This window comes from Eptesicus fuscus, chromosome 14, assembly GCF_027574615.1.
Source record: "Eptesicus fuscus isolate TK198812 chromosome 14, DD_ASM_mEF_20220401, whole genome shotgun sequence".
Classification (NCBI taxonomy): Eukaryota; Metazoa; Chordata; class Mammalia; order Chiroptera; family Vespertilionidae; genus Eptesicus; species Eptesicus fuscus.
Genome location: NC_072486.1, coordinates 6,269,942 through 6,281,118, shown reverse-complemented (window position 1 = coordinate 6,281,118; position 11,177 = coordinate 6,269,942). Strand labels below are relative to the sequence as shown.

Here is an 11,177-nt window from a genome sequence, read left to right as displayed (position 1 = left end):
CCGCCCTGTTGGCTGCACAGCAATGGACCGGACCATTAGGTCTTAGAGTCTGGATTATTCATGGGCAGGAAACGCTTCGTTAACAAGAGCAACAAAGAACGAAAGAACAGGGAGAAGGGAAGTAACAGTAATTCCACACAGCAACCACCACGGCAGCCCCGTCTACCCTGGTGACAGGGACCCCAGGACTGAGGAGCTCCCGTGATCACTGGCGTGTCCCAAAGACAAGAGCGAGAGGCAGACGCAAAAGCAAGGGCATAATAGTCCATAAGCTGTGAAATCAGCCCCACATAGCTCAGAATTGACCATATTTTCAGATGATCTTTGTTATCACCTATTTATTTTGTAGACAGGTAGCTTTGCTCCTTTTAGCACACATGTTTAAGTCAAATACAAGCACATACTCATTTGCATAGCAAATTTTAAGGGGTGCATTGAAATAGTACCCAATTCATAGTGGTATACGTACTTTTACAATCAGAATGACATTCGAATCGACCAAATAAGACATTTTCCTATTTGAAAACAGTTAGCTATAAAAGTTTTTGGGATCTGCTTAAAAACAAGGCATGAGTTATTAGCAAAACGTTAAAACCATGACTGATGTCCTCTGGAGGCCGCGGTCATTCTTCTATAACTTCCAAGACTTTGTAAACACTGTTCTGGAACACGGTGGTGAAGTGCGGCTCGGAGTCCTTCACCAGGAGGGTACATAAGGGCGGCTTCCCAGCGTTGGCGGGGTCCTCCACGTCCCAGATCTCGGGCATGCTGCAGCCGGGCCTGGAAGGTGCACGCACGGGGAGCCAGTGGGTCAGAAGGCGCAGGGAAAGCAGAGCACACGCTGTATTCCTGCCCTCCCTCCTTTCACCTGCTCCACGTCAACTAACTGAGTTCAAAAATCCCTCAGATTAATTTACAGTGTGTGAGCCGCCCTAAGCCCTCCTTAGAACAAGGGGACACAGCAAAGCTCGTGCTAAAGAAGCAGACCTACCACGTACGTGAATGCGGTGATGGGGAAAGAGCTGGTGACCTTCTGCCTCCGCTACTTACCACAATGTGCGTCTGGACGGTTCGCTCAGCCTCACCCCACATTGGTAAAATGGGAAATACCCCTGGCTTGGCTGTGCATAAGGATTAATAGAGACACTGTATCTAGCATCGTACTCAGCACGTAGGAAGAGGTAACCTATTATATTAATTTTACAAATTTTAATTGGCAAGTTTACTTAGTTCATATTTATGCAACTTTCCATAAACTGTATTCCAGAAAGAGCCAACTTCAATAAAGCGACATACTTTTTAAAGAACAGAAGTAAAATTGGTATTGTGTGATATTTGCCCAAATAAGATTAAGGTCTTCGAGATAACTCGAACATTTATTTTAAATCTAGAATTGTTGGCTTTTGCTAGGGTTCACAATTTCCTTTTTTTTTTTTTTGGCTTTTGTATATTGAAGATTTTTATATTATACTCCAAAATGTCAGTCTTTTCTTTTAGAGCTCATGACTTTTGTCTTGTTTAAAGAATTCTTCCATACCACACTATCATGAACACATACATTGTGTATTCTCCCATGAAGGTTTTAAGTTTGCTGTGTACATTTAAACCTAGAACTCATCTGCAATTAATTTTTCTGTATGGTGTGAGGTAGAGATTTGATTTTAATTTTTGCCCAGTAGCTCTTGGTCCAATTACTGTTTATCAAATCCACCCTCACATACCCACTGATCAGTAAGTGACACATTACTTTCAAATCTATATTGCCTCATACTTAAAATCACTAAAGTAATCATTGATTCAGCAAGGAATAAAAACTGGATGCAAAAGGTATCTGGTGAAACGCTGTTGAGAAAGAGGATGAACAAATGGCCTCTACGTACCACTCAATAGATTTCTTATTAATAATAAAGGAAAGCTGTCTCCTTAAATTGGAGAGAGTGGGACATGCTTCAATCACGTGATGGGACTTAGCCTCACGGATGACGGAACAGAGGGATGTGCACTCCTAAGGGACACGGAACGGGAAGCGCACACGACTTCTCTGCCAAACTGAACCTAGTCCCGAGGGTCACGGGGGCAAGCCCACATGCGGGACATGCTACACGACACTGGCCCCGTCCATAAAACAGAAAAGGGGAACGCAAGTGGACAATCTTCTATTCGCTTTGAGAAATTTAAAAATAAAAACGACAGAAAAATAAAAAGAGAAATTATAGAGGTTGGCAACTGCTCATGTTTTGTCACAGTTGCTTCACTTTTTTCTAAGAGAAACAGCCATTCCCAGCAAGTCCCTTTATTCCCAGTGGCAACCCCGCTCGCTCCCTACCCTCCACCAGGAGCGACACAGTGGTGGAATGCAATCCTTTCCCTTTTCAGAGCATCTTTACTTAGAGGGAATCAATCACCCAGAAAGTGCCTGCACAGACCTATCGAAATAAAACACGGAGGCAGCGTCCCCTCCCGGCCATCCTCAGAGGGGGCTGCTGCCAAGAGCCCAGCACACCCTGCCAGACCGCCTTCCCCTGGTTCTGGTTTGGACACGGGCACGCGGAGGCCCGGGCACGTGCGTGCACCGGCGCCCAGGGCTGCTTTCACACAATGAGGCTGTTCGGGGACTCCTCACTGGCCGATGAAACGCGGCCCTTTTCCATCTCATTACACAAAGACCTGCTTTACTCTTTAATTGTCGCTGGTACGCCTATGCATCAGGCAACCACTCTCTCACGGGGGTATTTAACTGCTTCCCGTGTTACCATAACAAAGCGGCGCTGCATAAACGTTCCTGTGCCTCTCTCCTCTGCAAGCTCCGCTTCTAGAAGCAGCACTACCACCGTGGCAAAGCGACACGACTTTCCCGTTGCCTCCGTCAAACCATCTCCACGGGAGGTTTTCCCGTGAGTGTTCGGTGCACATTTCTGCACACCGGGGCTGACCCCGATTCTACCCACACTGAGCACGCACGACTGGGCTCGGCTTGTGCACCTTCTCGTTTTCTCCACGCGCCGAGGCCAGGCTGTTAGCACACGCAGGCCAATGGCAGGGAGAGTGAGCTACACGGGCAGCAGGAGGCGCCCTGGCTCCTGAGCCCCCTTTTGCAGGAGCAAAGAGAGGGCAGAGCTGCCTCAGGGAGTTCTGTCGGCCCAAGTGTAACATCCTTGAGTCCCTACGGAGTTCCCGAAGTCTCCCCAGGCCAGCCGGCTACATCTTCAAACAGCATCAGTGAAAACCTGAATAATTTTCTTCTGAATTCATGTATTTTAATTTCATGTCAACTGTATTATTGGGACTAATGAGAAAGAAAGCAGAGAATTGAGAGCAGTTAATTAAAAGCTCGTCTAGGAGAAACCAAGATGGCGGCATAGGTTAAACACCTAACCTGCAGCCGGGCACAACAATTTCAAAAATACAACTAGAGATCAGAACGGACATCGTCCAGAACCACAGGAGAGCTGGCGGACTGAAATGCCCACAGCTGGGGGGAAGGAGAAGGCCACGGGGACAGTCGGGGAAGCCGTAAAAGCCTGAGGTATGGAGAAACGGGCGGAGACACGAGCACACGCGCCTGCGGGGAGGATGGAACCGGAGAGGAGGGGGCGGCTGATGACCTGGCCGGAGTTCACTGGCAGGAAGGAGATAAAGGCTCCGGAGTGCGCTGAGCACCGGCTCCGATTGCACTGAACCCCATTCCGGGCGAAACCCTGGGAAACTCACTCACTTTCGCAACTCCGCCGCCCCCGCAGGCCGCCCAGCCCGGGACGCTGGGGACGCCGCCGCAGCGGCGGCGCCCGGAGCCCGGTGGCCTCCCAGCACCCGTCCCCGCCACGCAGCCCCCGCGCGCCTGGTCCCGCGGGCAGCGCGCCCCGCACACCGGACGGAGGCCCGGGCGCCCTCTCCGTGCACCTCCCGGTGGCGCTAGACTTCAGTAGAGTTGACTGAATTCAAGGGATTAAAAAGTATAAATTGGGGGGACGCCGCGGCGGCGACGTCCGGAACACGGTGATGGCGGTGCCTGGAGCTCGGCGGCCGCCCAGCGCCCGTCCCAGCTGCGCGGCCCTCGCGCGCCTGGTTCCGCGGGACGCGCGCACCGCGCACCGGACGGAGGCCCGGGCGCCCTTTCCGTGCACCTACCGGCGGCGCTAGACTTCAGTAGAGTTGACTGAATTCAAGGGATTAAAAAGTATAAATTGGGGGGACGCCGCGGCAGCGACGTCCGGAACACGGTGATGGCGGTGCCTGGAGCTCGGCGGCCGCCCAGCGCCCGTCCCAGCTGCGCGGCCCTCGCGCGCCTGGTTCCGCGGGACGCGCGCACCGCGCACCGGACGGAGGCCCGGGCGCCCTTTCCGTGCACCTACCGGCGGCGCTAGACTTCAGTAGAGTTGACTGAATTCAAGGGATTAAAAAGTATAAATTGGGGGGACGCCGCGGCGGCGACGTCCGGAGCGCGGTGATGGCGGTGCCTGGAGCTCGGCGGCCGCCCAGCGCCCATCCCAGCCGCGCAGCCCTCGCGCGCCTGGTTCCGCGGGACGCGCGCACCGCGCACCGGACGGAGGCCCGGGCGCCCTTTCCCTGCACCTCCCGGCGGCGCTAGGCTTCAGTAGAGTTGACTGAAATGAAGGGATTAAGAAGTAAAAATTGAGAAGTTTGAAAAAGATGGCGGCGGAGGTTAAAGGCTGTTCTGTTGCCTCGCACCCAGCGAAATCGGAGGGGATGAGGTGTGGAGGTGCGTGGGTCTGGCTGGTGGCGGGGGAAAGGGGCTTTTGTTCCAAACCTAAGGGAGATTAGCTCTCCATCACCCTGAAACCCATCTTCTGGCGAACCCCGGGAGACCCAGATGCCTGCGGGGAGAGGCGGGACTCTTGCAGAGGTGCGCCCAGCAATCAGTGTTTGCTGCGCTGGAGTGCGGAACGAGGGGACTTAGATACATGGAAGGCAGAAGGACCAGACTCACAGCCATCGAGGCTCGCCGCACCATGGCCTGTTGGCGCCCTGAGACCCCGCCCCGCCCTGGGAACCGCCCCGCATGTTTTGAAGACCTGCCCCGCAAGTCTTGCAGGCACACCTGCGCCCCAAGCAACGGCTTATGCATGTGGGTGGCCTGCCCTCTGGCAACGGACCAGATGATCTGCTGTTCTAGTCGGACTGCTCCAGGGCCACTCAGACAGGAGGAAGAAACTACAGTTTTTGCTGTAATCCTTGCTGAGTGCCTAAGGCAGTAGCTGATCTACACCCCATTGGAGACCCAGAAACGAGGGCATCTAGTGGTCTGTGGGAGATGACACCAGATTTCAACCACGTGCATAAGGGACACATTCAACAGGAATATTCAGTGAGCGTCAAAGCTTTGCTGCACCAAGACCCGGCCCATAAACGTGTCTCCTGCACAGCAACTCTTCCTTTATAGACAAAGAGAGCCCCCCCAGTGACACCAACAACAATCAAGACTTAACTATACAAAGGAGGACCAAGATGGAGGCATAGGGCGGAAGCCTGATTGTTGCCTACCACAACAACTTTGAGACTACGACAAGAGAGCAGAGCAGACACCATCCAAGACCACCATAGGGCTGGCTGAGTAGAAGCTCTACAACTAGAATAAAAGAGGGGTATGTGGGATGATGCTGATGCCGGTGACCCAAAGACCACACTTTAAGAACTACAGCTCAGGCGACACAAAAGAACTATGGCTCAGGCGATACAACAGCGGCATGGAACGTGCTCGGCGCAGTTCCCCCGGCGGTCTCCGGCTGAGGGGACGGCTCCACTGGCAGCCAAGCACGGACAGACGAGCCCCTATGAGACATGGGGTGGGAGATTCCGCGCTTGCTGACCTCTGAGTCCGTCAAGAATCTCAACGCCCCGGAAGCGGCCAGGTGCGCATGCTCGGCGACCGGCCACCTATGCAGACCCAAGGGCCGACGCAGCGACGCCAGACTGGCCCACCGCCATGCACCGGGTGCACCGGAACTTCGCCGAGCCGCCGCCCGACGAGTTCTGCAGCAGCCATACTGGAGCTCTGGAAGGATGACCAGGGGAATTGCTGAGGGGGGATTGACCGGCAGGAATTGGGATCGGGAAGACGGGGCCCCGCTGAGACCCGGGTGCGGGCGGGGTTGCGCGCCTCTGGACTCGGGTGTGGTCACACGCCTCTGGGTATAAGTGAGGCCTCACGTCCCTGGGTCTAGGTGAGGCCACATGCCCCTGGGTCCAGGTGAGGCCGGACTCCGGGTCCGGGTGAGGCCAAGTGCCCCTGGACCCGGATGACGCTGGACCCCATGCCCGGGCGAGGCCAAGCGCCCCTGGGTCTGGGAGAGCCCACACACCCCTGGGTCCAGGCGAGACCATGTGTCCCTGGATCCGGGTGAGGCTGCGTGCACCTAGGCCCGGGTGAGCCCAAGTGGCCCTGGGTCTGGGAGAGGCCAAGCGTCCCTGGATGCGGGTGAAACCATGTGTCCCTGGATCCGGGTGAGGCCTCGTGCACCTAGGCCCGGGTGAGGCCACGTGCCCCTGGGTCTGGGAGAGGCCAAGCGTCCATGGGTCCGGGCGAGACCATGCGTCCCTGGATCCGGATGAGGCCTCGTGCACCTAGGCCCGGGTGAGCCCAAGTGGCCCTGGGTCTGGGAGAGGCCAAGCGTCCCTGGGTCCGGGTGAGACCATGTGTCCCTGGATCCGGGTGATGCCTTGTGCACCTAGGCCTGGGTGAGCCCAAGTGGCCCTGGGTCTGGGAGAGGCCAAGCGTCCCTGGGTACGGGTGAGACCATGTGTCCCTGGATCCGGATGAGGCCTCGTGCACCTAGGCCCGGGTGAGCCCAAGTGGCCCTGGGTCTGGGAGAGGCCAAGCGTCCCTGGGTCCGGGTGAGACCATGCGTCCCTGGATCCGGATGAGGCCTAGTGCACCTAGGCCCGGGTGAGCCCAAGTGGCCCTGGGTCGGGGAGAGGCCAAGCATCCCTGGGTCCGGGTGAGACCATGTGTCCCTGGATCCGGATGAGGCCTCGTGCACCTAGGCCCGGGTGAGCCCAAGTGGCCCTGGGTCGGGGAGAGGCCAAGCGTCCCTGGGTCCGGGTGAGACCATGTGTCCCTGGATCCGGGTGAGGCCTCGTGCACCTAGGCCCAGGTGAGCCCAAGTGGCCCTGGGTCTGGGAGAGGCCAAGCGTCCCTGGGTCCGGGTGAGACCATGTGTCCCTGGATCCGGGTGAGGCCTCGTGCACCTAGGCCCGGGTGAGCCCAAGTGGCCCTGGGTCTGGGAGAGGCCAAGCGTCCCTGGGTCCGGGTGAGACCATGTGTCCCTGGATCCGGGTGAGGCCTCGTGCACCTAGGCCCGGGTGAGCCCAAGTGGCCCTGGGTCTGGGAGAGGCCAAGCGTCCCTGGGTCCGGGTGAGACCATGTGTCCCTGGATCCGGGTGAGGCCTCGTGCACCTAGGCCCGGGTGAGCCCAAGTGGCCCTGGGTCTGGGAGAGGCCAAGCGTCCCTGGGTCCGGGTGAGACCATGTGTCCCTGGATCCGGGTGAGGCCTCGTGCACCTAGGCCCGGGTGAGCCCAAGTGGCCCTGGGTCTGGGAGAGGCCAAGCGTCCCTGGGTCCGGGTGAGACCATGTGTCCCTGGATCCGGGTGAGGCCTCGTGCACCTAGGCCCGGGTGAGCCCAAGTGGCCCTGGGTCTGGGAGAGGCCAAGCGTCCCTGGGTCCGGGTGAGACCATGTGTCCCTGGATCCGGGTGAGGCCTCGTGCACCTAGGCCCGGGTGAGCCCAAGTGGCCCTGGGTCTGGGAGAGGCCAAGCGTCCCTGGGTCCGGGTGAGACCATGTGTCCCTGGATCCGGGTGAGGCCTCGTGCACCTAGGCCCGGGTGAGCCCAAGTGGCCCTGGGTCTGGGAGAGGCCAAGCGACCCTGGGTCCGGGTGAGACCATGTGTCCCTGGATCCGGGTGAGGCCTCGTGCACCTAGGCCCGGGTGAGCCCAAGTGGCCCTGGGTCTGGGAGAGGCCAAGCGTCCCTGGGTCCGGGTGAGACCATGTGTCCCAGGATCCGGGTGAGGCCTCGTGCACCTAGGCCCGGGTGAGCCCAAGTGGCCCTGGGTCTGGGAGAGGCCAAGCGTCCCTGGGTCCGGGTGAGACCATGCGTCCCTGGATCCGGATGAGGCCTCGTGCACCTAGGCCCGGGTGAGCCCAAGAGGCCCTGGGTCTGGGAGAGGCCAAGCGTCCCTGGGTCCGGGTGAGACCATGCGTCCCTGGATCCGGATGAGGCCTCGTGCACCTAGGCCCGGGTGAGCCCAAGTGGCCCTGGGTCTGGGAGAGGCCAAGCGTCCCTGGGTCCGGGTGAGACCATGTGTCCCTGGATCCGGGTGAGGCCTCGTGCACCTAGGCCCGGGTGAGCCCAAGTGGCCCTGGGTCTGGGAGAGGCCAAGCGTCCCTGGGTCCGGGTGAGACCATGTGTCCCTGGATCCGGGTGAGGCCTCGTGCACCTAGGCCCGGGTGAGCCCAAGTGGCCCTGGGTCTGGGAGAGGCCAAGCGTCCCTGGGTCCGGGTGAGACCATGTGTCCCTGGATCCGGGTGAGGCCTCGTGCACCTAGGCCCGGGTGAGCCCAAGTGGCCCTGGGTCTGGGAGAGGCCAAGCGTCCCTGGGTCCGGGTGAGACCATGTGTCCCTGGATCCGGGTGAGGCCTCGTGCACCTAGGCCCGGGTGAGCCCAAGTGGCCCTGGGTCTGGGAGAGGCCAAGCGTCCCTGGGTCCGGGTGAGACCATGCGTCCCAGGATCCGGGTGAGGCCTCGTGCACCTAGGCCCGGGTGAGCCCAAGTGGCCCTGGGTCTGGGAGAGGCCAAGCGTCCCTGGGTCCGGGTGAGACCATGTGTCCCTGGATCCGGGTGAGGCCTCGTGCACCTAGGCCCGGGTGAGCCCAAGTGGCCCTGGGTCTGGGAGAGGCCAAGCGTCCCTGGGTCCGGGTGAGACCATGTGTCCCTGGATCCGGGTGAGGCCTCGTGCACCTAGGCCCGGGTGAGCCCAAGTGGCCCTGGGTCTGGGAGAGGCCAAGCGTCCCTGGGTCCGGGTGAGACCATGTGTCCCTGGATCCGGATGAGGCCTCGTGCACCTAGGCCCGGGTGAGCCCAAGTGGCCCTGGGTCTGGGAGTGGCCAAACGTTCCTGGGTCTGGGTGTGACCATGTGTCCCTGGATCCGAGTGAGGCCTCGTGAACCTAGGCCCGGGTGAGGCCACGTGCCCCTGGGTCTGGGAGAGGCCAAGCGTCCCTGGGTCCGGGTGAGACCATGCGTCCCTGGATCCGGATGAGGCCTCGTGCACCTAGGCCCGGGTGAGCCCAAGTGGCCCTGGGTCTGGGAGAGGCCAAGCGTCCCTGGGTCCGGGAGAGACCATGTGTCCCTGGATCCAGGTGAGGCCTTGTGCAACTAAGCCCGGGTGAGGCCACGTGCCCCTGGGTCTGGGAGAGGCCAAGTGTCCTTGGGTACGGGTGAAGCCAGATCCTGGGTCCGGGTGAGGCTGTGCGCCCCTGGATCCATCCGGGTGAGGCTGGGTCCCAAGCCCGGGTGAGACCACGCGCCCCTTGGGTATGGGTGAGGCCACGTGCCCCTTAGTCCAGGTGACGCCGTGCCCCTGGGATCGGCCGAGACCAAACCAGAGGGAGTCAGACCTCCATTACCACCATTTGTCCACCATCCAGAGCTGAGGGGTCAGTGCTGACATGTACACATAAGGAACTACTGGACATCGAAATTGGGTCTCAAAAGAACTGTTGGTCCAGGGGGAAGCTCGCTACAGATTGATTCATTTGCCTGTCAGCATAAATATTATTGCTCGTCTCACATTCAGTTCTTATTAGTATATATCTAGTGACATTTGATCTCGTTCATCTAGAGGAAATGATGAACAACATAGACTGAGGAACAAGAACAGAACCAGAAGCAAGGAGGCATCGATCGGACTATCGGGCCTCAGAGGGAGGATACGGGAGGGTAGGGGGAGGGTGGGGGGAGGGGGAGAGTCCAACCAAAGGACCTGTATGCATGCATATAAGCCTATCCAACGGTTAAGTTCAACAGGGGATTGGGGCATGCGTGGGGAGAGGGGTGGGATGGGAATGGGGGGATGAGGACAAATATGTGACACCTTAATCAATAAAGAAATTAAAAAAAAAAAAAAAAAAAAAAAAAAAAATAAAAGCTCGTCTATAACTCGCATTTGAGTGTATTTTCATACGTTATTGGAACACGGGGTGTCAGGTAATAAGGAATAATCAAGGCACACAATTAAGCCACTTGTAAAGGAGATCGTATAATTTAGGGCTCACCCAAGTGCCGGCACGAAGCAAACACTAGATAAATATTAGTCCCTGTCCTTCCTTCTCGCAGGTGAGCTCCCCAGTGCTCCCCTGGTCTGGCAGGTTGCTCTGTCCCCTGGCACGCAGGTGTCTCCGGCCGGCATGGCTGAGCCGGGAGGGAGGGCCCAGGCGGGGGAAAGGGAGATGCCAATGCGGGAGGGAAGTCTGCCAAGAAACTCCGTCCTTCCCGTGGCCACGGCAGGCCCCGCCATCAGTCTTTCTCCCCCGCCTCCTCTCTGAGCGCCTGTTTGCTTCCCTAGCAGAACGGAAAGCACAGTGTGCGTTTTGTTTCAAGGACTAAGTCCTGAGATGTCCTGAGATTTATCATCAGTCTGGCTGCAATCTTGCAGCAGATCGAGTGTCGTTTTAATATCGGAGTGGGGTAACAGGTTAGAGAAAGTCACTTCCTTCGCTTCCTGCCTCCCCACTTCTGCTGAACCAACACAAGGACAAGGTCCCCGTGGGGAGGCCAGCACCCCCACCATCCACCTCTGAGTCTTGGTGCTGGCAACAAGCTCTGTCTAAACGGTGATTCACTGCTGACTGTGCAGGGTGCAGGTTACCTGCCTGACTAAATTCCGGAAGTTGTCTTCTCCCCCGTCCTGTACAGACAGCAGTGCTGAACTACCACTGCCACGCACATCCCGGGCGCTCCCACAGCACCGCAGCCCGGTCCACTCTCTTCTGTAAGGGTCCCGGGGAACATGAAGACGCTTGGACCAAGGCTCGTCATTAGCTTGGGTGGCGGGAGGATCATGAAACATGACATTTCTGTCCCAGGAACCTACAGCTTCTCAGGCTGGCAGAGCCTTGGAGTGAGGCCAAGCACGGTGGAAATCGCCATCAAAAAATGGAGTG

The 11,177-nt window shown here is 58.2% G+C and overlaps 1 protein-coding gene across 1 annotated transcript in view; it reads right to left on the bottom strand.

Moving 5' to 3' along the window:
- Positions 1 to 321: 321 nt before the first annotated feature.
- The window catches only part of DPY19L1 (dpy-19 like C-mannosyltransferase 1), a 64,216-nt gene continuing 53,360 nt past the window's right edge, over positions 322 to 11,177 (bottom strand). The window contains exon 22 of the mRNA XM_054726327.1: positions 322 to 780. Within this exon, the coding sequence (XP_054582302.1) occupies positions 624 to 780 (157 nt within the window). The 3' untranslated portion in view covers positions 322 to 623. The remainder of the gene's footprint in view (positions 781 to 11,177) is intronic.